Source organism: Protopterus annectens, chromosome 1.part0 (assembly GCF_019279795.1).
Source record: "Protopterus annectens isolate FY-2018-M chromosome 1.part0, PAN1.0, whole genome shotgun sequence".
NCBI lineage: Eukaryota > Metazoa > Chordata > Ceratodontiformes > Protopteridae > Protopterus > Protopterus annectens.
Window position 1 is genome coordinate 970166414 of NC_056725.1, and position 27577 is coordinate 970193990.

The window sequence follows — 27577 nt, forward strand, 5'->3', positions numbered from 1 at the left end:
TTCCAGATAAACTTCAGAGGGATACTCTTTCTGGGAGGCCTCAATTTGGTAGCAGGCCCCAGTGCCCCCCACCCCCAATAAGACTTTCTCTCTCACTCATCCATTCTGGGATCTGTGAAACTGTCATGTTGGACAAATGGTTCTGAGTATTATCAACGAGGGATACACCATGGCTTGGGAAAGCAGTTCCTGTCTGGTGGGAATGCCCCTGCCTCCTTCCAACCAGATTCACCTGCAGGACCCTATCATCCAAGATTTGCTACCCCAGGGAACCAATGTGAAGATCCCACTAACCTTCGTAGGTAAAGGTTTTTAGTCTAGAATTTGTCTTGTCCCAAGAAAAAAAGCAATTGGAGACCCATCCTGGATCTCTCTCGACTAAACACCTTCCTAAAAGTGCCCACTTTCAAAATGCTTTCTTTGTACACTCTTCTGTCTTTCCATTTTCCTTGAGCTTTCCTGGTATCCTTAGACCTAAGGGATGCCTATCTGCACATTCCCGTTTGTCCTTCCAGCAGAAAATTTCACAGGTTCTTTAGTGGGTCATCACATTTTCAATTTACTACTTTGCCTTTTTTCTCTCTACAGAGTCAGGGTTTTTCACAAAATGTTTAGCTCCAGTTGTGGCCTTTTGCTGCACTCAGGGCATAGAATTCTTACCCCTACCTGGACAATCTTTTAACCAGACTGTGTCCAAAGACAATCTTCCTCAAGCATCTTCATTACACTACATGTCTTCTGTCTTTTTTGACGTTCAGCATAACTTTCAAAAAATGTCAGCTCAATCCTACCCATGACTTGAACTTTTTGGGCTGCAAACAGGACAATTCCACCATGCATGCCTTTATCCCTCTGGAGAAAGTCACTACCCTAATTAATTACTTAAGAACTCTCTTCAGGGAGATTCACTGCATGACGGGAGAGATCCTTAGGGCTCTGGGAATTATGACTGCCACAATTCCAATACGCTGCCTTGCCAGACTGCACGTGAGAAAGATACAGTGATATCTGAAATTGGTGCGGTCCCGTATGTCACACCCTCTCACTGCCATCATCCCTTTTCTGTCTTGCATCAAGAAGGAGCTTTGTTGGTGGCACAGTCAGGTCACTCAACCTGGGCCTTCCATTCACTCCAGCCACACATCATTAAGTCCTGTTCACAGACGTTTAAGACAGGACAAACATGGGAGGTGTAAATAAGAGCACACATCATTGAGGGGAAGTGGCCTTCGCACCTGGTAAAAGAACACATCAACCTAAAAGAAATGAAGGCACTTCTACAGACCCACAAACCTTCTCACATTTCTGGAAACCAGGCACTCTGCTTGTGTTCACAGACAACACCACGGTTTTATGAGACATAAAAAGGCAGGGAGGCACAAGATCCTACTCCCTTTGCAGGCTGGCACAAGAGGTATGGCACTTTGCTTCCCACTTGAATCTTACACTCATCGCAATGTATATTACCTCTCACGAGGTGGCACTCTTTAAGCAGGGACATGGATGACCCTCATGTATGATGTTTGAATACAAATGTCTTCGAAGTTATCATGCTTCAGTGGGGAATGCCACAGTTAGAGCTTTTCACTTCCCGGGACCATCATCAACTCCGTCTTTTTGTACACCAGGAGCCTGACTCCACTAGCCTGGAAGACAGATGCCTTCTTCTTCCAGTGGACAGGGAACTGCATCTATGCATATCCTCCTGTACCGCTGCTCCCAAGATTCCTGCTCAAGGTCCACTTCTGGCCAAGACAGCATTGGTTCCCTTTCCTGTTTCACCTCTCATAGGGAAACATCTGGAGAATCCCTTTGCAATTGTATCTCATTACTCATCAGGAAGGGCAGCTCTTTCATCTCAATTTGACCTCCCTCAGTCTTACTCTCTGGATGGTAGGATTTTAATCCCTAAAAGACATGCTTTTTCCAAAGAGGTGATTTGGGATCTACAAGAAGCGTGGAAACCCAATACCAGGAAATCATATGTAGCCAATTGGAAATGATTTTCCACTTGGTACATTAAACACAAACTGCAACCTCTTTTGGCAGATGTTATGATTCTTCAATACCTGTGAGCTACTATATCCTAGTTTGGCCCGCTCTTCCATTAAGCCCAGGTTATGTGCTGTCAATGCATGCTTGCCTTTGGAGCCCTCTCTCATGGCTGCAATAGAAGAGATGTTCTTCGTGTTTCACTGTTGCAGTCATTACATTTGGGTAATCTGTTTGCAGGTTGCTCTCAGTCGGCCTGATTAACAAAGTCTTGGGTCCTGCGTCGGTTGCTGTCCCTTCTTCCATGATGTCAGGTCGTCAGGAGTATAAAACATGCAGCCGATGCCATTACATCAGTCTTTTCTTGCCGTGCGGTGCCAGAAGCAGAAGCAGTTCGCAACTGCCAGTTGGCCGACTCCTGAAATTTTCGTTTTCGAGTTTCAGAACCGAAGTCTTTAACTAAAAGCTAAGTACCCCGTTGGGGAAACTTTTTCTTGCTCCTTACCGATGTCAGTAAAAGTTAATAATTGCATTACTTGTGGAAAGCAAATACCTCATAAAGATTTTCATTCGTACTGTATTCCTTGTCTAGGCCCTGACCATGACATACCTTGCTGTCGGTTTTGTGCTTTATTTAATCAGCGCACTATCCGTCATTGGTATATCTTTGCCTCTAAATATTTGGTTTCTCAGTTTAATTATCCATAAATGTCGTCAGTTAGCCATCCGACTACCGGGATTCCAAAAAACACAAAGATAAAGACAGAGAAAGGCCGCTGAGGTCCAAAACAGCCGACGACACTTCTCATAAGCCAGTCGCCAGTTCACCGGTACTCAGTGAGGCGCTTTCGCAGCCCCTGATACCCGCTACTTCTGATTCGCAGGCCTCTACTGAAACCCATTCGGAATCCGGTATGCCGCGAGATACTTCAACTGTGGAACCCGCGGATATCGCTACCTTGGATGGGTCTGGAGCTTCTGTGCAGGCACCCACTTCTGAGGGTGTATTCAGGCCTATGGACTTGCATATTAAATCAATGCCTCCTTCATTACTAAGGCCTAAATCTTGATCCATGTCTAAAAAAGAAAATGCCAAGGTCACATGCTCAGGCCTCTATGCCTAAAAAACAAATGATAAAAATAGCTGAAGATCTAATAACTCTAATCAGGGGTAACCAACCCCCCCCCCCCTTCTAAGAGGCCTAGGGCTGAGCTTGACTATGAATATTCTGATCAGGATTATGCTTTTTCTGACTTCTGATGACCTGGATCTGCCCTTACGTACTTATGAGGATTCTGATGCAGAGGACTGTATTCCCTCTGCTTCCCCTCCTGAGGATTTTTCTTTTGGGGAAACCTTACATACTCTAAGGGAGCATTTTCACTGGGAAGGCCAGGAATTTTCTGATTCAAAAAAGAGGCTTAGGGATTTCCTTCTCCTTCCTCAGCATAGGCCTTTGGCTATTCCTCCTGTACTAGACATTGTTGATGATGCTTTCTCGGAATCTAGTTTGGCCCCTGATTCCCTGCCTTCTGCTCCCAGTAAATCTGACAGATACTACAGGGTCCCAGAGTCCCACAAGTTCCTTTTCAAAAATCCTATTGCAGATCCAGAGACTATTTCACAGGGGGCCCAAGGGCATTAAGGCTTCTACTGCTAAAAATCCTACCCCTTCTGATAGAGATTCCAGGGCGCTGGATAGATGGGGTAAAAATGTTTACACTTCAGCAACCTTGGTCATTAGATCTTTAAACTGCCAACTTCATATGTTAAAATATCAGCAACATGTTATTGGACTGTTTAAACAGAAAATGATGTTGATTCCTGACTGTGTGGAAAATAAAGACTTACAGGATTTAATGCATTCTGTTGAACAAGTTGGAAAACATACTTTGTAATGTGGATTTGATTCTTTAGAGGCCTCTTGCAGGGCTGCTGTTACTGGGTCTGTGCTTAGAAGGAATGCTTGGCTTAAAGAGCAATCTGTGCCTGATCATGTTAAAGCTAAACTGTTGGATGCTCCTTTAAATCAGGACCGCCTGTTTGGCAACAAGGCTGAAGAAGTTCTTAAAAAGATGGAAGATAAAGTTAAATCTATGCAAACTGTTTAAGATTTTTTTACGAGTTCAGCCTCCTAGATTTAGTAGGCACTGGCCCTCTAAGAATTGGTCCTTTACAGCCCCTTCCAGGTCTTCTCAAGCCAAACCCAGACACAGCAAAAACCCCAGGTTTCAGTCCCAGGGGACTCACAGAACTAATCAGTGGGGGGCCTCCACTTCCAAGTCTGGGAATAACAAGACTCCCCCCTATGGTAAACTGTCTCAATGATTTCCTTTTAAAATTTCCAAGCACTTATCTTCTGACTGCCCCTTTGGGGGGAAAGATTGCTCTTCATGCAAAGAACTGGGAAGTCATTACCCAGGACAAATGGGTTTTAAATATAGTGTCCCAGGGATACAGATTTCACTTCCACACGTTGCCAATGCCAAATGGGTGGCCGGACCTACCCTCAAATCAGTGGGCAGAGGCTCAAAAACAAGTACTTTCTCTTAAGCATGGGGGCTATTCAGCTGATACCAAGACTTTTCCTGGTACCCAGAAAAGACAAATCATGACGTCTTATCTTGGACCTGTCTACTCTAAACACCTTTCTGGAGATTCCAAAATTCAAGATGCTGACTCTTCACCAGTTACTTCCTGTGCTAGGCAAAGACACCTGGTTGGCAACACTAGATTTAAAAGAAGCATTCCTGCACATCCCAATCAGGGAATCTTGCAGGCTATACCTACGCTTCAAAGCAGGCTACATGCACTATCAGTTCTCTGCACTGCCCTTTGGCTTATCTACTGTGCCCAGGGTATTCACAAAGTGCCTAGCTGCAGTTATTGCATTTTGCAGGCAAAGAAGTATTCTAATATACCCATACCTGGACGATTGTCTAATTCAGACAGAAAGCCAGGATATACTTTTAAATCATCTGGCCTTTGTAAAAAGGGTTCTAACTTGTCTGGGGTACACCATAAATGCTACAAATACGAAATGCTGTAGCAAAAAATCCAATGAGACACAAACGTTGAGGAAAAAATACACTTTTATAAACAGCAAAGTTTTCAGGTTATACACCACAAATGAACAGAAATCACAGCTGGTACTCTGTCAACAAATTACATTCCTGGGAGCAAGCTTGAATACAACTTCCCAGATGGTTTATCTCATGCCAGAAAAGCAAATTCTTTTGACACCCTACTTTCAAACAAGTGGCCACAAGAACTCTGCTATCTGCAAGACAAATACTGCAAGCCTTTGGGTTCATGGCCTCCTGCATTCTTCTAATTCCATATGCAAGACTGCCCATGAGGAAACTACAGTAGTATCTAAAATGCCTATGGAGTCAACATTCTCACAGCCTAGAAACAATGATTCCTATCATACTTTGCCTACGCCAGGAGTTCCTTTGGTGGGCAGAGGTCCGCCACAGAACGATGCTCCTTTAAATCCGCCAAAACCCTAACAACAGATGCATCAGACTATGCATGGGGGGCTCACCTGGCAGGGAAGTGCATTCATGGCAAATGGAACCCAAGTCAAATGCACCTGCATATCAATCAAAAAGAAATGTTTGCAGTACAGAATGCTCTGACAGCCTTCAAGGACTGCATTCTTCCAGGACAACTAATGGTAAAAACGGAAAACACCACGGTTATATGGTACATAAACAAGCAGGGGGTACACATTCTTACCCCCTCTGTAGACTAACCATGGCATTGTGGAACACAGCCTTGAGCTACCAAGTGCACCTACAAGCTCAATTCCTGCCAAGAAAATTAAATACACTGGCAGATGGACTAAGAAGAAACTGGAACCAAAGATTTTCAGCATGTTGACAAGCGAATGGGGGAGCCCAGATATAGACCTGTTTGCCTCCTCCCAGAACTACCAGTTGGACAAATTTTGCACAAGGATTCCCCACAAACAAGCCTGGAAAGTGGATGCTCTGTCCTTCAGCTGGAAAAACCTATCAGTCTATGGCTTCCCCCCACTGCCTCAGCTCTCCAAAGTACTACTAAAAGTCAAACAGAACAAACCAAGGCTGATTTTGATTGCTCCAGACTGGCCGCGCCAACACTGGTTCCCACTCCTGCGCAGTGTGTCATGGTGATCTCCATGGCACCTGCCTCAGACTCCTTCCCTGCTGTCTCAGCAGGAGAACTAGATTCTGCACCCTCAGCTTCCAACACTAAACCTCGCAGCCTGGCTAATTACTTAAACTCTCCCTTACCATCCCTCCGCAAACTTGTGATGGATGTCATCTTAGAGGCAAGGAGGCCTAGTACTAGAAAATCTTATGCTGAAAAATGGAAAAGATTCTGTGCCTGGAACCAATCTCAAGGGATGAGCACAGCAGCGCCCAGTTTACATCAGATTTTACATTACTTAACTGAGATGCTTCACAAGGGCCTGTCTTTTTTCCTCCATTAAAATCCACTCCTCAGCCATTTCAGCTCATTATAACACAGAACCTCCCCTCTTCTCTCATCCACTACTCAAGCACTTCCTCAGAGGGGCCAAAAATTTCAGACCACCCAGGAAAGCTCCAACTCCAGCCTGGGACCTTAACTTTGTCTTGGAGAAACTCACTCTACCTCCTTTCTAGCCAGCTGCTACTGCAGACTTAAAATTTCTTTCTTGGAAAACAGCTTTCCTTTTAGCAAACACTTAGCTGGAAGGGTATCTGAATTACAAGCCCTTATGGCAGTGGAGCCTGTCATCATCTTTCATGTGGACAGGGTGTCAGTCAGAACCAATCCATCCTTCATACCAAAGGTGTTATCCAGTGTGGCTCTTAATCAGTCCATTCATTTGCTGACCTTCTTTCCTAATCCACAGAACAAAGGGGAAAGGACACTGCATTCCTTGGATGGGCACAGACAAGTTAGATTCTACTTGGACAGGACTATACCTCAAAGAATATCTGAACAACTGCTTGTAGCATTTGCTGCAGGGGCAGAGGGGAAGGCTATTTCAAAACAAACCATTTGTAAATGGATAAGCCATTGCATTCATTTCTGCTATAAGCACCATGGAAAATCTATCCCCCAGGGGATCAGACCTCACTCCACCAGGGCAGCATCTACTTCTACAGCCTTTATCCCTAGTCCTAGAAGCTACTACCTGGAGTTCTGTACATACTTTCACCAAGCATTATCATTTGCCAGTTCTGTACATACTTTCACCAAGCATTATCATTTGCCAATTTTCTCTAAATCCATAGCTGGCTTTGCCACTGCAGTCTTGCAGGGCCTTATAGCTGGCCCTAATGCTATCTAAACTCCTCCTCCCAACCACAGCTTTGGTAATCTACCCATATGTAATGACTGCAACAGTGAAACATGAAGAACATAGTACAGTTGTGTACACTTACCATAAATGTAGATGTTCGAGTGTATTCACTGTTGCATTCCTGGTTACCCACCCTCCTGCCCCGTAACTTCTTTTGGCTATACCTCTACTTTCCTTTACTGTGTTTAAAAGCCTTTTTGGTGTATTTGCTTTTTTTGTTGGGAGGTATACCTTTGTGTTTTTGTGTTTAATTGCTCCCCATTGGGGGCACCTGACATCTGGGGCAAGAAAAAATGATGTAATGGCGTCGGCTGCATGTTTTATGCTCCTGACGACCTGACATCATTGAAGAAGGGACAGCAACTGACGCAGGACCCAAGACTTTGTTAATCAGGCTGACTGAGGGCAACCTGCCAGCAGATAACCCAAATGTGATGACTGCAACAGTGAATACACTCTAACATCTACATTTATGGTAAGTGTACACAACTGTACTTTTTGCACCTCAAACCTTGAAGAAAACCTATCACTCTGCCATGGGACCTTAACTTTGTGTTGGAAAAACTTACTTTGCCACCTTTGGAGCCAGCAGATTCTGTCATCCTCAAATTCTGCACATGGGAAACTGTGCTTCTTCTGGCCCTCACCTCAGCTCCCAGATTGTCTGAATTTCATGCTGTTGTGGCTATTCTCCCTGCTCTCATCTTCCATAAAGATAGGGTAAACCTTAGGGCCAGTCCTTCTTCCGTGCCTAAAGTAGTTAATGAGTTAACTCTCAACCAGGCCATCAACTTGCCAGCTTTCCTTCTCAATTTAGGCGAGAACGAATGTTACACTCTCTTGACATTTTCAGGCAATTGAGATTTTCCGTGGATAAAACTAAGGATATCAGGACAAGTGATCAGCTGTTTGTCTCCTTCTTGGGCTCTAAGTTGGGACAACCAGTTTCTAAACAAGCTATTACATCCTGGATTTCAAAGGGTGTATCCTTCTGCTATTCTCACCATGGAAAGACTTTGCCCTCCTGCCCGAAAGCACATTCCACTCTCGCATTGACTCCATCTTGTGCCTTCCGCAATGGTGTAGAAGCCAGACCCATTTTAGAAGCTGCCACCTGGTCTGCTCTCCACACTTCTACTAAACACTGTAAGTTAGACATCTTCTCTAGGGCTTTTGCCAAAACATTTCTGTCTGGCCTCCTGGATTTAACTGACTCTCTCTAACCATCCACCCTCCTCCTCTGTACAGCTGTGGGACTCGCCCATCTGTTATGAATACTGTGATGTCCCACTCTGGGATAGTAATCAGGGAGCCTGAATCCTCACCACTGACACTGGCGATGGACGTTCAAAAATGGATACACTCAGTATTTCTAGATGCAGACCTCTCTGCATCAAGCACAATTTCCCTTAAGGGCACACAGGGACCACATTCAGCCCGGGGTCTGGATTTCTTTATATCTGTCTTCCTCCAGGGCCCCAGTAAGGCTCCTTATTAGCACAGTTATAGGGTTAAGTCCTCAGCTGAGTGTTAAAGCCAAGCCTTCCAGTACCCTTTCTGTGAAACCAGTGCTTCATGTCCCTGCTCCACATAGCACACACACACACACACACACACACACACGCACACACACACACAAACACACACACACACCCTGGGAAAGGCTGGCACAGATTTACCTGCTGTGCCCCCTTCTACCCAGACTATAAGATAGTTATCATTGCCACTCGACACTACAGAGCCAGCTACCTAAGGCTCTTGCAAGGGTACCCGATTATACTGACTGAAATTGATATTAATACAAATAGTAATGTTGACCAAACAGCCAGGCTTCAGGAGTGGCCACAAAGTCACCAATAGATACAAGTACTTTCAAAGGTTAAAATATTATCTTAAAGGACCAACCACAATGAAAGTTTAAATATATTCTATAATAAATAATAAAAGAACATGAAATATGAAATGTCTATTTACAGTAAACACCAGAGATTGAGTCACAGGAAATATTAAAATAACATAAGTGAATAGATTCACACAGATACAATAAAACAGTACTAAACTAATCTCACTATATATTCCTGACTAATCTAAAGAATTATTGTTTCCTGGTCACTTACTGGCAAGGCAAGATGAAGTGGGTGAGAGATCCTTCTATGCCAAATTCCAAGAAACAGACTGCACTGAGACTTCTGTCTTACCTAATATTAAAGCATTATCCCTGTACAGAATGACATCACATACATCTGGTCGTCTGACCCCCCCATTGCTAGAAACTGCCAGGATTTAGCACATACAGTGGATATAAAAAGTGTACACACCCCTGTTAAAATGCCAGGTGTTTGTGATATAAAAAAATGAGACCACAATAAATAATTTCAAAACTTTGCCCACCTTTAATGTGACCTGTAACCTGTACAATTAATTTGAAAAACAGTTAAATCTATTAGGGGAAAATATAAAAAATAAAAAATGTACAATAAGCTGGTTGCATAAGTGTGCACACTCTTAGACTAATACTTTGTTGAAGCACCTTTTGATTTAAAGGTGGGAAAAGTTTTGAAATGATTTATTGTGGTCTCATTTTTTAATATCACAAAAACCTGGCATTTTAACAGGGGTGTGTACACTTTTTATATCCACTGTACATGTCAGTAATACACACACACAAGAGAATTGCTTAGATCTGGTGCAGCTTCTGGATGTCATAAAACAGTTACAAACTTCTACTCCTCCTGTAGATGCTAACAAACTGAGCTTCTTACAGACATTGTGTCTCTATGGTTTCATTCAAAACTGTGAGATAACTTTATGGCCAAGGCTTAGTAATTTAATTTATGTACTATTTTCCAAAGTTACCTGGAGCTGAACTTAAACTCTTCTCTTCCAGTATCCTCTGTTAACATATGTATATTTAATTCAGTTACAATACAGTCAGGACCCACTGTTGGTACAATTTTAACACAATTTTCCTGCTTTACTAGTTTAGTCCAGTTTCAGAGTTGCTGATTCCTGGGCTTTGGTTGTAGTTCCTGTGTACTGTTTCATTGCCTTATTTGGGGGAAGGGAAGCTACCTTGCTTTCCTGCTTTACTAGTTTAGTCCAGTTTCAGAGTTGCTGATTCCTGGGCTTTGGTTGTAGTTCCTGTGTACTGTTTCCTTGCCTTATTTGGGGGAAGGGAAGCTACCTTGCTTACCAGTGGGAGTGGGAAGCATTGAGCTGCCTTTTGTCCAGTTTTGTGAGGTTTCAGCCAGTAACTAGTAGTTTATTGGTCGTTTTGGGCCAGTTTCTAGCTTTTTCCAGCCCCCTGGTATAAAAGCTAACGCTGATTTAGAGCGATTTACCGCGGAGCTGCCACTGTTGCACACTAGGGCAGTGCCGGCTAAGCAGGTTTAAACTATTCGGGCTACCTAAAGTCCACTCTTCAAATTTTGCCTTAAAACTACCTTCCTCGAACTATACTACTGATCAAATCAGCGTATCCTATAACTAAAAAGATCAACTCTACTTGACTCCAAGTAGACTATTCTCTATCTATTAAACCTAGCACTTGCTCCTACAGTACTTATTACCTTGATACGGCACTCTTGTCATAGATAGTACCCCAAAAGGCAACCCCCATTTCTCGGTCACCCACGTCCCGGAATCTTTTTAAAGTTTTTGTCTACCCTTCTAGCATGTCGAGGGATCAGTTGCTAGTGTCCTCTCCTGCTCAGCTGGTGAACCTGGGAATATTGAGGCAATGTTTCAATTGCCTCATGTACACAGACAACCCTTTCCTCCTCCCACAAAACACAAATACATGCGAGAGATGCAACTATACGGCCAAACTGGAGGCTGAGCTCTCTCAACATAGGACTGGCAAGACCAGTCAGGAGGAGAAGGTTACCACACACACTATAGACCCAGTCTCACATAGTACCATTACAACCTCAAATCATACACATAAACACACAAAGACATACTCGGAGGCTCTGATCAAAAATCTACCAAAACAGCAGAGGCCACCAAAGCAGACACCCAAACAACCACCACCTCAGAACACAACACCCGCAACACATAGACCTCACAGTCAGAGTGTCAAACAGTCACAGCCCTTAAGGCCAAACACAATGCCAGACACACTAGTCATTGGTGACTCCATAGTCAGACACACTGATGTCCCGCTCACCAGACTGAGTAAGTTGAAGGTCACAGTAAGCTGCCTGTCGGGCGCTAGAATCCGCCACATAACGCAAGCACTCAGGTCTCTCAACAGCAGGTACAAATATGACTCAGTCATTGTCCACGCTGGTGTAAACGACCTGAGACGTACCTCCTTGGACTACATGAAAAGAGACATTGAGGAGCTCTCTGATTATGTAGCCCAGGCAGGTATGACCCTGACCTTGAGCAGTATCCTACCTTCACCAAGAATGATGCCACAATACAGAGATAAGATGATCAGCTTTAACAATTGGCTTAAACACTGGTGTCATTCAAAGGGGATCCAGTATCTGTCTGCCTGGGATGACATGCTGGACAAGCCACGCTGCTTCGCAAGGGACGGCTTGCACCTGTCACCCTGGGATTCGGATATTGGCAAAGGCTCTTGCCACCCCATAGTGCCTTTTTAGGCAAGGCTCAAATTCTAAACCTACCACCCTAGAACACAAAAAGGAAAAAACTAAGGCTAATGCTGCTCAATGCCAGAAGTCTAAATCTCAAAATGCACGCACTCGAGGCCCTTCTCAGTATGGAGAACATCGATGTATGTGCTGTGACAGAAACCTGGTTCAAGGCTCCTGAGAGCACCCCAGCGCTATCAGGTTTTACCTCATATCATGCGTTCCGCCCCAAAATCCGGACAATACCAAGAAAGGAGGGTATCCATAATCATCAAGGACACCCACACCTCAAGACTGGTGGCAACGCACGATGCATCGGAGACCATCCAGGTGCAATTAACCATAGGCAAGACTGCTCTGCAAATTGTAGCATGTTACAGGCCACCCTCACAAACTCAGGAAACTCACATGGCCTTCCTGAAAACACTAGAGGGGATAAATGTATCACCAAACACCATCATACTAGGTGACTTCAATTACCCTAATATAGACTGGGAACACTACTCAAGCCCAAACACCCTAGCCCAAAAGTTCCTGGAATTCATAAACTCAAATGCCATGGAACAACTAATCACCATCCCCACAAGAGGAGATAACATACTTGATCTCATCATCACGAACATGGGAGCACAATGTTCAACACCGGAAGTATACCCCTCACTGGTGAGATCAGATCACAAACTAATCTCACTGGAGGTCCTCATCCCACCCCACCTGAAATAAAAAGACCACAGTAAAGAACTTCTCAAAAGCCGACTTCACACTTCTAAAGACTAGTGTGGTCTCCTTTCAGGCCCCGAGCGGAAAACAATACTCAAGCCGCTGAATCACTTACAAGCCTTCTACCAGCACCTGCAGGACTGCATGGATAAGGCAATCCCAAGCAAAACAAAGACTCTTTGTACCAAAGGCAAGCGTCCAGTCTGGTGGACCCCAGCCATAAACAAACTCTACAACAAAAGGAGGAAGCTACTACAAGATAGAGCAAAATCCTTAAAAGGTAAGACACCCTTGATCACTATAAGTAAAAACTAAGAGCTCTCATAAAATCATCCAAAGCAAATTTCGAGAGAAAAATAGCTAAAGACTCAAAAGACAATCATAAGGCCTTCTTTAGCTATGTTAGAAACCTGGGAGGAAACTCCCAGATATGCTCAGAACTAGTTCAAAATGATGTGAAGATTACTGATCCTACAGACATTGCCAACATACTGGCTGACAGGTTCAGTGCAAACTTCTCCCCTCCCCAAAGGAGAGATATCTATACCAAATGAGTGCAGCCCCCAAACATCTCCAGCGCCCAAGTGAGAACTGCTCTCTCCAAAGCAAAAACACAGCATCCATGGGACCCGATGGTGTCCCGGCTGTGTGCTCCTGAACTCAATGAGGAATTAAACCCACAGCTAGGACAGCTGTTTAATCAAAGTCTTACCTCTGGATCATACCCAGGGGTGGCGCACTGCAACTGTGGTCCCACTTCACAAAGGCGGTGCCTCCACAGACCCTGGAAATTACCGCCCATTAGCTTGACAAGCCTTATCTGCAAAGCCATGGAGAGGATCATAATGGACCTCATAAATAAAGACATAGGGAATTTGCAGACTTTGGATCCAACCCAGTTTGGCTTTGTCAAAGGCAGATCATGCCTTTTAACCTTGGTTGACTTTTTCGAAACAGTCACCAAAGCCATTGATGAGGGAAAGGCAGTCCATACAGCCTACCTCGATCTGGCTAAGGCCTTCGATACAATACCCCACTCGGGTATCATTGAAAAACTCATCAGCTTAAATGTTAACCCATACATCACAAGATGGGTTGCAAACTGGCTGAGTGACAGAACCCACAGGGTCAGAGTTGCTGGCGCCATGTCAGACTCAAAGCCTGTCACAAGTGGTGTCCCACAGGGCTCAGTCCTGGGCCCACTCTTGTTTGGCATGTACTTTTCCAGTACAAGCAAACACAGGAGGGTTATGGCTGACAAAGTTTGCAGATGACTGCAAACTGGGCGCCATAGTAGAAAACACATCTGACACAGATATCCTTCAGAAGGGTCTCACAGAAATGGATAACTGGTGCCAGAGCCACGGCCTAAAGTTAAATGCCAAAAATGCATAGTCATACCCTTCGGGAAAAACAAGGTTACCCCTAGCTACCAAATAGGTGGCAATCCACTGAGCACAGAAGAAGTTATCAGGGACCTGGGGACCCAGGTTGATAGTAGTCTGTCATTCGACACCCATGTAGCTAAAGTAGTTAGGAAGTCCTTCTACATTGCCCACCTTATCATGAAGGGATTCTCATCTAGATCAAGGGAGGTCATAGTCTCCCTTTACTCATCACTCATCAGACCAGTGATTGAGTACAATGCCCCATTCGAATGTATCTGACCCGACACTTGCAGCAGCTGGAGAGGCCACAAAAGTTCCTCACCAAAAGGATAAAGGGTCTCAAAAATCTGTCCTATGCTGCCCGACTGAAAGAACTCCAGCTCTATTCAGTCACCGCTGCTCAGAGGTGACCTTTGCCTAACATACAAGGCCATGTCAAACCCAGATTTGATGAATATGCTTCACCTCAAAAATCTAGATCCATCAGAGCCACAAGGCGGAGACTTAAACCTCGACACGGCTATTAATAGGGCGTGCTGGAGGGATAGATTCATCACCCAAAGACTCCTATGCTGTGGAACAAAATCCCGGTACATGTGAGGCAGAGCACCTCGCTGGCCTTGTTCAAGAGAAATCTTGACCAATGGATGGGAGATCGCAGATATACCCCAGGAATTACCTCAGTGTCACTGCTCGACAGAGGCACAGCAAAATAATGGGTATAGTTCCCCATACTAAAGGGGTGGCGTAAGCCACAAAACAATGGGCTAGGCTTATAAATGCCCTCGGGCAGATAGCCTAGTATGAACCTATGAACCTATGAACAAATCCATTTTCAACACAAGCATCTGTACAAATCAGTTTGATATTCAAACAACACATAATTCTTTACTAAATTCCAGCTAGCTGTGCTGGCATATGTTACACATCCACTGCCCTGTTTCTCCTGGCATAGCTGGCAGTACCTCACATCATCACAAATACTATAGCAGTGAATTCAGTCAGTACATTGTACAGTTGTGGAAGAACTTACCATAACAGTAGAGGCCCTATTGATCACTGTTGCCATATTCCTTCTCTCCTTCCTTATCCCCCTTTTCTAATTTTTTCCCAAAAAAAAAAAAATCACTAAATCTCTCACACACACACACACACACACACACACACACACACACACACACACACACACAAACACACAAAATTCTCCTAGTTTTTTTCATCACTCTTGGGGGGGTTGCTTACTTCTTCAAACTACTTCCCTCCTAGCCAACCAGTTTCCCACCTCAGTTGTCTTCAGGCCACTTGCTTGGCGATATTCCAAGTATCTCACATGCATGTCCATCTATATACCCGAATACTGATGAGCTGAGGTCATCATCTGAATGTACACCCTAGGAAGTTAAAGTATTGATACCCCAACCAGATGTCAGTGGATGACTGAGAACCCAAATGTTATGAATACTGCAAAAGTGATTAGTAGGACATCTACTGTCATGATAAGTTCTTGTACAACTGTATTTTCTCTGGTGGGAAGTATCTTGGGATATACTCTATAGTGTTTTTCCATTTATAGGTGTACAGCCTTCATTAACAGAAGATGGCCTGCAGTGCAAATTGCTGTGGAAACATTTTCTTCAAGGAGTTCATGGATAAATTATCTGTTTACACCTTATGACTTGGAATGCTCTTGAATTTGTAACATTATGGGACAAGAGAGTGCTGGAAATCACACACACTGCAGAACAACTGTTTAAAATATATTTCCAAGTTATTTCTAAAGAAGACCCCAGATTCAGACATAATTTTATTTTCTTTTTCATTTATTCATGAGTTATCTTATTTCTAGGTCAAATGTACCTTAGTTTTTAATGTTATTTCATCATACGTAATCTTTCTGCATAACTTAGTTAGGGAGGTATCCAACTTTGCTCTTTGTTTTAAATTAAAAAAAGCCTGCTAAATGTATCTTTGTCTTGAAGTGAGTAATTTTTCCTTCATGTAATACTTATTTTTGTTTCAGTACTGAGAACTGGTGCACTAACATGAAGATTGTGGGTCTTTATTGAGTTGTCATAGCAGTGCTTAACTGGTTCAGTGATGGCAACACTCAGGTGTAGGTTGTGCAATTTGTTACCACTTTCTATTTTTGTCATTCTAGGAGCCTTACTGGATTGTACTTCATGAGCGTATTGTGAATGTCATCAGCAGCCCTGCGTTGACCTCTGAAATGGAGTGGGTTGGCTACCCGTTCCAGCTTTTTGATTTCACTGCTTGCCACCAATCCTATTCAGAGATGTACTGTAGTTATGTACTTGCTCTGGCACACGCAGTTTGGCACCACTCTAGCATTGGGCAGCTCTCTCTTATTCCCAAGTAAGTACTACACTTTGCTACACTATTGTTTAAGTTTATTATATCTGTAAGTAATTAAATATTGCATTTTACTGATGATAATATTACAGACTTAAAAAAACAAGGTCTGTTTATATTTAACCTTTTTTTTTGGGGGGGGGGGCTGTACACTAAAAAGGAAATTACCATATTAACCATAATTTTATGATTTTCTGAACTGTGTTGACACTGGAAGGAAAAGTTATTGTATAAGTACATGTTACTAGGAAAGAGCTGTTACTAAGTGCAGCTGCATTGCCAGATGTCTGTTTTAGTAATCTTGCATTGTCCCACAAGCATTGTTTTACTTTTCTAAATGCCAGTGTTCAGAGATGACAGGTCAGATATATTTGTATTAGTTTGTATTACTTCAGAAATTTTTAGTTTGTCATCCCTGCAGTAAGTGAGCATTTGCTGGCTGTGTTATCTTTGATTTATAGAAGGACTGTACTGCGGTAGAAGGATAACTCAGATGGTTCTCACCCAAGCTATTCTAGTGAAGATGGCTGCTCTGATGGTGTAGAGACACAAAAACCTAACTACAGCCCAGATGATCCAGGTTCATTTAGTGACTGGCAGAGCAGTAGGGAGGGATGGTCCTTACACATCTTGAAGGAGGGCATTTATGGATGACACTCCCTTAGTGGCGGTGTCATCCAATGAAGGGAGTTGCCTTCAGACAAGCCAACAAGCACAGGAGGTGGGGTGGGGAGTGGGTAGGTAATTTAAAGACCCTCCTGGATGGAAGCAGAGACATCAAAGCCCTTGGGATCCACAGCCAGCCCCAGTGACATCACATGTTAGCTTGGGTGGGATGGGCGGTAGGAAATAAGCTGGTAGACCTGGCAAAGACATGAGGCACTGGGGGCCAGGTTAGGAAACAATGATGTCCCAAAGGAAGACCAAAAAACATTAAAAATATTTTAGTGATGTGCCATGTCTTGACCTCCTTCAGGGTATACATTAATGCCAGGGTTCACAGTTCTTTGACTTTTCCTCCACAAGGTGTGCTTTTTTTGTTCTGAATTCCAACATAGTTGTCTTAAGAAAGTACTTGTCTCTTCATTTGTCTGCAGATTTCATAGAATACATATTTGTAAAAAGGAAGGGAGATATTTCTCTGTTTCCCTCCCTCTTTTTCCAGTTGTTTCCCACTAAGTGCCAAGGACATGGTCTTGACAAGTGTTGTAATGAGAATCGCATCAATTTTATTTCACTGAAAGTTGTGCATTGCATTATTTCATTTGGTAATTTTTCTCTTTTTTTGTAAGGGCGTCTGATATTCTTGTGTGTTTTTCCAGTTTTTCCAACATTTTTGTCTGTTATTCAGTTAAAAACACTGTCAGAGATTGTCTTAACTGTTCATATTCACAAGAAATGCCTGTGAGGAAGGGCAGTCATGTAGTTTGAATGTTGTGCCTCTAGCGTGATTGTCTGCCCAAGACAAGCATTCGTTATTTTGTTATCTGTAAGCAGTGCAGTGTCACCACACTAAACTCTCCTGGCTTATCTAATTCTTCTCATCCACCTCCTCTTGGAGGGAGAGTACCCTAGGTTGAGAGAGGAAGAGGCTGCGCTGTTGGAGCACTTGAGGCAATATAAGAAGGCTCAGCATTCCTCCTTCATAGGCATGGTTTCCTAGATTTCATAGTCTGTGCAAGATGGAGTTTTGTAGCACTGATGCTCACCAAGGATGTCTGTGTCCAGAAGGCACTGGGTTGCCGGTCTTCTGAATATTACTTCTTAGGGAAATAGGCTTTTTTTGATGTTCATCGTGTTACACTGCTGCAGTCATCACACTTGGGTTATCCTGCCGTCAGGCGGTCCCGCAGTCGGCCCGAGTTCCAAAGTCTTGGTCTGGTGTCGGTTGCTGTCGCTTCTTCCCTGACGTCAGTGCGCCAGGGGTATATAAGATGCATCCGACGCCATTTTCGTCAGTCTTTCTTGCCGCGTGGTGCTCGAAGCAGAAGCAGTTCGCAAGTGCCGGTTGGCCGACTCCTGAGATTTTCTGATCAAATTTCAGACCGAAGTCTTCAAAAAGCTAAGTACCCCGTTGGGGAACCTTTTCTTGCCTCAGTCCGATGTCAGAAAAAGTTAACATTTGCATTTCTTGTGGGAAGCAAGTACCTCATAAGGATTTTCATTCTTATTGTATTCCTTGCCTAGGCCCAGACCACGATGTCACAGGTTGTCGGTTTTGTGCTAGGTTTAATAAACGAACTATTAAACGTCTGTTTGATTTTGCCCGACATTATTCTGGTAGGAAATTTAATTATACCATGCCGTCGGAGCAACCGACGACCGGAATGCAGAAAAAACGCAAAGATAAGGACAGGCAGCCGAAATCCAAACCGGACTCCGAGGCCTCTGCTAGGCCAGTCGCCGGTTCTTCAGTTTTCAGTGAGGCACCTACTCAGCCCCTGACAACCGTTGATTTAGAACCCCAGGCAGCATCGATTCACAAGCGGAGATTGCTAGGCCTTCACAACCTTTACCGTTAGGCTCTTCCAACTCCATACCTGAAGGAGATTCCAGTGCAGTTGAAACACCTTCAGTTGCAGAAGGTGTCTTCAGACCGATTACACTCACTATTAAATCCTATGCAAAACGGAAAACTAAACACAAGGCAAAGGACTTCAGGCACACTGGTCCAACGCAGTAAAAGTATACAAGTAGCTAGTAGGATAAATTTAATAAAGCACTTTTCGTTGCCTTACTTAAGTCAACTTCATCAGATTACAAATTACGTTCAACAAGCCCATTTAAATAACGTTTCAATAACAAGCAGGATCATCATGTGATCAAGTTTAAACAAATCACTTTTCACAAAAAAGTTTCAAAAGAATCTTATAAAAGTGTTAATATATCATCTAAAATAACATTGTGTATTATGTTTACTTATAAAAATCATCACTAAGCATATCCTATGTGCAAAGTGTAAATGGTGCATATATTTAAAACTATGTATGTATACAAACTGTTAAAAAATAATAGAAAAACCCCATGTAAAACACACAATAAGTTCATTATAATAACCATTGCCATAATACTAACTCAACTAGTGTGGCTAATACTTTCAATAGATGCAATCAACAAAAGGTGAAAACAAGGCTCCAAGTTATCTTTTTAAGCTCCTTAATTTTAAAAGACATTTAATGTTACAATGATCATTTAGCCCTGGTTCACAAAAAGCGTTAGTTTTTATTTGCCATGAAAGTTCAAGCTCCTCAAGTAACAAGTTAAAAGGCCCACCCTGGATGTTGTGTTGGATTTGATCAATAGCTTTAAAAGTAAAGTTGTGGGTAGGATACGTCAACTTGTGTCTAGCAAGAGCATTGTCACCCTTGTTAGTGTTCATGGCGTAAATGTGTTCATATATTCTATCTCTGAGCCTACGCTCAGTTTTCCCTATGTAGAATGCTTTACAAAGGGAACAGAAGGCAACATAGATCACCATTTTTGAATTGCAATTTAAGTTGTGTTTCATATAAAATTTCTTCCCACTAATGTTAAATGTATAACCTAAATTAATGTATTTACACATATTGCAACATCCACAACTAGTCATACCTACCAATCTATGTATGTTATTGTGGTTTTGAGCTTCTAATATATTTTTTAAGTTGTTACCCCTTCTAAAAATAATTCTTGGTCTCTGGTTTAATTTCTCCACCAAAAATTTGTCTTGTTTTATCAGTTCCCAGTTCTTAAATAGGACACTTCTTACCATCATACTGTCCCTGCAAAATGTTGTGATGAAACTGTATTCAAAGTTCTCTTCCCTATTTGGTTTAATGATCTGACTACTACTCAAACTGTCACTATTTGATTCTAAATTTGATGGACTATGGTTTGGTGTGTCAGACATTATTTCGTCCCCTAAAATCGGTTTCAAGAGGCCACAAGACCTTTTACAATAGATTTCGTCAAAAATTGACTCAATTAAGGACAGGGGGTACCCTCTTTGTTGGAACATACAAGTTAATAGGTTGCATTCATCGTAAAAATCAGATTCCCGAGACACCATTCTAGCCACCCTAACCATTTGACCTTTAACGATGGATCTCTTTTGTGGGTTTGGATGGGAGCTAGAAAAGTGCAAAAATGCATTGCAGTATGTATCCTTACGGTGTATTCTTGAAAAATACTGTTTTTTCACCCTGTCCTTGGACAGGTGTACGTCAAGATAGCCTATACTAGTTTCCTGAAAGTTGTATGTAAATCTAAGGAAACTAGTTGTAGAATTAAAGTATTCCATCATTTTACTTGCAGAATCCGAGTTACCTCTAAACATAATAAAAATATCATCCAGGAACCTGGTATAGTACAGAATGTTACCCATACAACTAAGGTAGTTAAACACATAGTTTTTCTCCCAGTATGCCATCACTGTGTTGGCAAAACTTGCCCCACAGGTTGACCCCATAGCTACCCCCTGTTTTTGCAAGTATAAGTCATTGTAAAAGGAAAAGAAGTTGTTAGTTAAAATAATATCTAACAACACTTCAACCAGATATATTTCTTCACTTGATGCTTTTTTACTGTGAAGAAATAAACTCGTCCATTCCACCCCTTCTAAATGGGGGATTGACGTATACAAGTCTTTGACAGCTATGGTCAAGAAGTTATTATAGGGATCAAAAGACAGTTCTTTCATTTTCTGTAAGAATGTCCAAGAATCCCTGCAGACCTGGCTTTCAGTTGTTAAAAATCTTTTTAAGATGTCGTCAACTATTTTGGCACACGGATATGTAATAGATCCTCGACCATCAGTTAGTGGTCTCAAAGGGGGATTAGCCAAATCCTTATGGATTTTAGGTATTGCAAATAGGACAGGGATTTTTGGCCATAGCATATTCATGTATTTGTACTGGTTAATGTCTATTTTAGCTTTGATAAATAGATCATTAATGTACCCAGAGATACGTTTGTATGCTATATTAACTTCATTAATAGATGCCTTAATATAAGCAGCACTGTCTAAAAGAGTCTGAACTCGACTTATATAGTCAACCGTATCAAAAAGGGCTATACCCCCTCCTTTATCAGGTTTTATAGCACGAACCTTTAAGGTTTTAAATAAATTGAGTGCTATCATTTCCTCACGAGTGATATTTGCAGGTTCACTGCAAGAAAAACTGGTGTGGTTATTAGCAAAAAATCTTAAGTCAAGTTCAGTTACCATTTCAAACATGTTAAGCAACGGATGTAACGGGGGGTTAAAGGTACTGGGAATACGAAATGCAGAAGGTGGACAGAAATCTGTTCCCAAAGTATTACCAAATAAAAACTTTAAATTAAGTTTTCTTACAAATAGTTTTAAATCTTTCACAGTGCGTACTATATCCATTTGACGGCTTGGTACAAATGTGTTTCCTCTAGCTAAAATATCTACTACAACTGGGTCAACTTCAATAGAAGAATAATTATATATATGAAAATCACCAGTCTTATTTTTGACAATAGCAACAACATGTTGCAAGTCCTTTGTTAGTTCTTGTATTTGCTGTTTCTGCGGTTTTTGGTTTTTTTGAGGATACTTGTTGGTCTTTTTCGGTATTGCTCCAGAATTGGAGTCCTTGTGAAAATTTAAACTATTCGAGTTATGGCTAGGAGTGTTTGATGTTTCGTTATAAGTAGAGCCACCTTTATTGTTGTTGGAACGAATACGCTCACTTCGCCTGATGGTATTGTTAGAAGGTTCATCATTTGCATCGGTTAAGCACTTAGACTTCTCTGCATTAGTTCCCCTGTTGTTTACCACACTAGTAGTTGCCCTCCCAACTTGAGATGTAGGTGGTTGGGGGTAAGCAAGACCGTTCTCGTAAGCAGTATGGTCTCTGTTCAACTTTTTAATTTTGTTAAATTTAAGCCTATCCAGCAGTTGTTCGATGCTGGAAAAACATCTCTCATGATCATATTTGTAGCGAACAAAGTCAGAATGAGAGATGATCAAGGAATTAAGTTCACAGACTTCTTGTGATAACTGTATTATTTGTATGTTGTAATGCTTAAGCATTAAGTCCATAAGTGCCAGCCCCTGCTGGTCAAACAATGTATTTAACTCTAAATGAAATAAAGAGTCAGCAATAAGACCAGTAGGGTATGTGTAGCGACGTAAGCCTTTTGGTACAATCTGCTCTTTAATACATTCTTGGAAATAATTTACCTCAAGCTGTAATTTCTTGAGTTTTAAAAGTTTAATATCTAACAGTTTCAAGTTGTCTGTAATAAAGGCAGAACTAACCTGCTCGTTATTAACGTTGTCAGCTCGTTGCCCCTCAGAGTTGTCATAGTTAAAACGCAAGTTCCACGTGTCTTTGATCCACTCTTGTAGCTGAAAGGTACTATTAAGCTCCACAACCTTGTTCTGTGCTCCGTTTGAGTTATTGATAGGTAAATCATTAACCGGAGCTGATGTAGTGTTATTACCATTCAAGTTACCACTGTTCTGTGTGTTGTTGGTTCCGCTGTTACCCGGGTTAAGCGGTGATGACCAAGTGATTCTGTTACTAGAAAGATGCTGGTCCTTGGTAGTACATACAGGCGTGGTATTCACTAAAGTTGTTACAGCTGGTCTTGTTGGTTGTTGTTGCTGCTGTTGGTCTAAGCGAACAGCCAAAGCATCAACGCGTTGAGATAGCACGTTAATGAGAGCTGTTAAAGTCAGTTCTTCTTGCGGTTGAGTTTGTAAGAACAACACCAGACTGTTAGAATCAGTGGAATTGCCAGAACCCATAACAGACAACGTACACAAACTGATAAAACTGTAAAACCAAACACAAGGCAAAGGACTTCAGGCACACTGGTCCACCGCAGTAAAAGTATACAAGTAGCTAGTAGGATAAATTTAATAAAGCGCTTTTCGTTGCCTTACTTAAGGCAACTTCATCAGATTACAAATTACGTTCAACAAGCCCATTTAAATAACGTTTCAATAACAAGCAGGATCATCATGTGATCAAGTTTAAACAAATCACTTTTCACAAAAAAGTTTCAAAAGAATCTTATAAAAGTGTTAATATATCATCTAAAATAACATTGTGTATTATGTTTACTTATAAAAATCATCAATAAGCATATCCACTTGCACCTATGTGCAAAGTGTAAATGGTGCATACATTTAAAACTATGTATGTATACAAACTGTTAAAAAATAATAGAAAAAAACCCATGTAAAACACACAGTAAGTTCATTATAATAACCATTGCCATAATACTAACTCAACTAGTGTGGGTAATACTTTCAATAGATGCAATCAACAAAAGGTGAAAACAAGGCTCCAAGTTATCTTTTTAAGCTCCTTAATTTTAGAAGACATTTAATGTTACAATGATCATTTAGCCCTGGTTCACAAAAAGCGTTAGTTTTTATTTGCCATGAAAGTTCAAGCTCCTCAAGTAACAAGTTAAAAGGCCCACCCCGGATGGTGTGTTGGATTTGATCAATAGCTTTAAAAGTAAAGTTGTGGGTAGGATACGTCAACTTGTGTCTAGCAAGAGCATTGTCACCCTTGTTAGTGTTCTTGGCGTAAATGTGTTCATATATTCTATCTCTGAGCCTACGCTCAGTTTTCCCTATGTAGAGTTGGGAGGGCAACTACTAGTGTGGTAAACAACAGGGGAACTAATGCAGAGAAGTCTAAGTGCTTAACCGATGCAAATGATGAACCTTCTAACAATACCATCAGGCAAAGTGAGCGTATTCGTTCCAACAACAATAAAGGTGGCTCTACTTATAACGAAACATCAAACACTCCTAGCCATAACTCGAATAGTTTAAATTTTCACAAGGACTCCAATTCTGGAGCAATACCGAAAAAGACCAACAAGTATCCTCAAAAAAAAAACAAAACCGCAGAAACAGCAAATACAAGAACTAACAAAGGACTTGCAACATGGTGTTGCTATTGTCAAAAATAAAACTGGTGATTTTCATATATATAATTATTCTTCTATTGAAGTTGACCCAGTTGTAGTAGATATTTTAGCTAGAGGAAACACATTTGTACCAAGCCGTCAAATGGATATAGTACGTACTGTGAAAGATTTAAAACTATTTGTAAGAAAACTTAATTTAAAGTTTTTATTTGGTAATACTTTGGGAACAGATTTCTGTCCACCTTCTGCATTTCGTATTCCCAGTACCTTTAACCCCCCGTTACATCCGTTGCTTAACATGTTTGAAATGGTAACTGAACTTGACTTAAGATTTTTTGCTAATAACCACACCAGTTTTTCTTGCAGTGAACCCGCAAATATCACTCGTGAGGAAATGATAGCACTCAATTTATTTAAAACCTTAAAGGTTCGTGCTATAAAACCTGATAAAGGAGGGGGTATAGCCCTTTTTGATACGGTTGACTATATAACTCGAGTTCAGACTCTTTTAGACAGTGCTGCTTATATTAAGGCATCTATTAATGAAGTTAATATAGCATACAAACGTATCTCTGGGTACATTAATGATCTATTTATCGAAGCTAAAATAGACATTAACCAGTACAACTACATGAATATGCTATGGCCAAAAATCCCTGTCCTATTTGCAATACCTAAAATCCATAAGGATTTGGCTAATCCCCCTTTGAGACCACTAATTGATGGTCGAGGATCTATTACATATCCGTGTGCCAAAATAGTTGACTACATCTTAAAAAGATTTTTAACAACTGAAAGCCAGGTCTGCAGGGATTCTTGGACATTCTTACAGAAAATTAATGAACTGTCTTTTGATCCCTATAATAACTTCTTGACCATAGATGTCAAAGACTTGTACACGTCAATCCCCCATTTAGAAGGGGTGGAATGGACGAGTTTATTTCTTCACAGTAAAAAAGCATCAAGTGAAGAAATATATCTAGTTGAAGTGTTGTTAGATATTATTTTAACTAACAACTTATTTTCCTTTTACAATGACTTACTTACAAAAACAGGGGGTAGCTATGGGGTCACCCTCTGGGGCAAGTTTTGCCAACACAGTGATGGTATACTGGGAGAAAAACTATGTGTTTAACTACCTTAGTTGTATGGGTAACATTCTGTACTATACCAGGTTCCTGGATGATATTTTTATTATGTTTAGAGGTAACTCGGATTCTGCAAGTAAAATGATGGAATACTTTAATTCTACAACTAGTTTCCTTAGATTTACATACAACTTTCAGGAAACTAGTATAGGCTATCTTGACGTACACCTGTCCAAGGACAGGGTGAAAAAACAGTATTTTTCAAGAATACACCGTAAGGATACATACTGCAATGCATTTTTGCACTTTTCTAGCTCCCATCCAAACCCACAAAAGAGATCCATCGTTAAAGGTCAAATGGTTAGGGTGGCTAGAATGGTGTCTCGGGAATCTGATTTTTACGATGAATGCAACCTATTAACTTGTATGTTCCAACAAAGAGGGTACCCCCTGTCCTTAATTGAGTCAATTTTTGACGAAATCTATTGTAAAAGGTCTTGTGGCCTCTTGAAACCGATTTTAGGGGCGAAATAATGTCTGACACACCAAACCATAGTCCATCAAATTTAGAATCAAATAGTGACAGTTTGAGTAGTAGTCAGATCATTAAACCAAATAGGGAAGAGAACTTTGAATACAGTTTCATCACAACATTTTGCAGGGACAGTATGATGGTAAGAAGTGTCCTATTTAAGAACTGGGAACTGATAAAACAAGACAAATTTTTGGTGGAGAAATTAAACCAGAGACCAAGAATTATTTTTAGAAGGGGTAACAACTTAAAAAATATATTAGAAGCTCAAAACCACAATAACATACATAGATTGGTAGGTATGACTAGTTGTGGATGTTGCAATATGTGTAAATACATTAATTTAGGTTATACATTTAACATTAGTGGCAAGAAATTTTATATGAAACACAACTTAAATTGCAATTCAAAAATGGTGATTTATGTTGCCTTCTGTTCCCTTTGTAAAGCATTCTACGTAGGGAAAACTGAGCGTAGGCTCAGAGATAGAATATATGAAAACATTTACGCCATGAGCACTAACAAGGGTGACAATGCTCTTGCTAGACACAAGTTGACGTATCCTACCCACAACTTTACTTTTAAAGCTATTGATCAAATCCAACACAACATCCGGGGTGGGCCTTTTAACTTGTTACTTGAGGAGCTTGAACTTTCATGGCAAATAAAAACTAACGCTTTTTGTGAACCAGGGCTAAATGATCATTGTAACATTAAATGTCTTTTAAAATTAAGGAGCTTAAAAAGATAACTTGGAGCCTTGTTTTCACCTTTTGTTGATTGCATCTATTGAAAGTATTAGCCACACTAGTTGAGTTAGTATTATGGCAATGGTTATTATAATGAACTTATTGTGTGTTTTACATGGGGTTTTTCTATTATTTTTTAACAGTTTGTATACATACATAGTTTTAAATATATGCACCATTTACACTTTGCACATAGGATATGCTTAGTGATGATTTTTATAAGTAAACATAATACACAATGTTATTTTAGATGATATATTAACACTTTTATAAGATTCTTTTGAAACTTTTTTGTGAAAAGTGATTTGTTTAAACTTGATCACATGATGATCCTGCTTGTTATTGAAACGTTATTTAAATGGGCTTGTTGAACGTAATTTGTAATCTGATGAAGTTGCCTTAAGTAAGGCGACGAAAAGCGCTTTATTAAATTTATCCTACTAGCTACTTGTATACTTTTACTGCGTTGGACCAGTGTGCCTGAAGTCCTTTGCCTTGTGTTTGGTTTTACAGTTTTATCAGTTTGTGTACAAAACTGAAAACTCTTTTAAAAACAAAGAAGACTGTACAGCAGTCTCCTGTACAAGGCCCCATGCCTAAGAAACAGATGCTTAAGATGGCTGAAGACTTAATTACCCTAATCAGGGGTTCCCATCCCTCTCCTGATAAAAGGCCAAGGCAGGAGGAGGACTGCACTTCCTCTGTCCAGGATTCAGTTTCCTCAGACTCTTCTGAGGAACAAGAATATTCCTTTCCCCCTCATGAAGATTCTGATGCTGAAGAGTCTATCCCTTCTGCATCTCCCCCAGAAGACTACTCTTTTGGCGAAACCTTACATACTATGAGGGAACATTTCCACTGGGAAGGCCAGGATTACTCTGATTCTAAGA

At 41.3% G+C, this 27577-nt stretch overlaps 1 protein-coding gene across 1 annotated transcript in view; it reads left to right on the plus strand.

The window, feature by feature from the left end:
- The window catches only part of MED23 (mediator complex subunit 23), a 1483999-nt gene that overhangs the window by 1297789 nt on the left and 158633 nt on the right, over positions 1-27577 (plus strand). The window contains exon 19 of the mRNA XM_044067991.1: positions 16205-16419. Within this exon, the coding sequence (XP_043923926.1) occupies positions 16205-16419 (215 nt within the window). The remainder of the gene's footprint in view (positions 1-16204; positions 16420-27577) is intronic.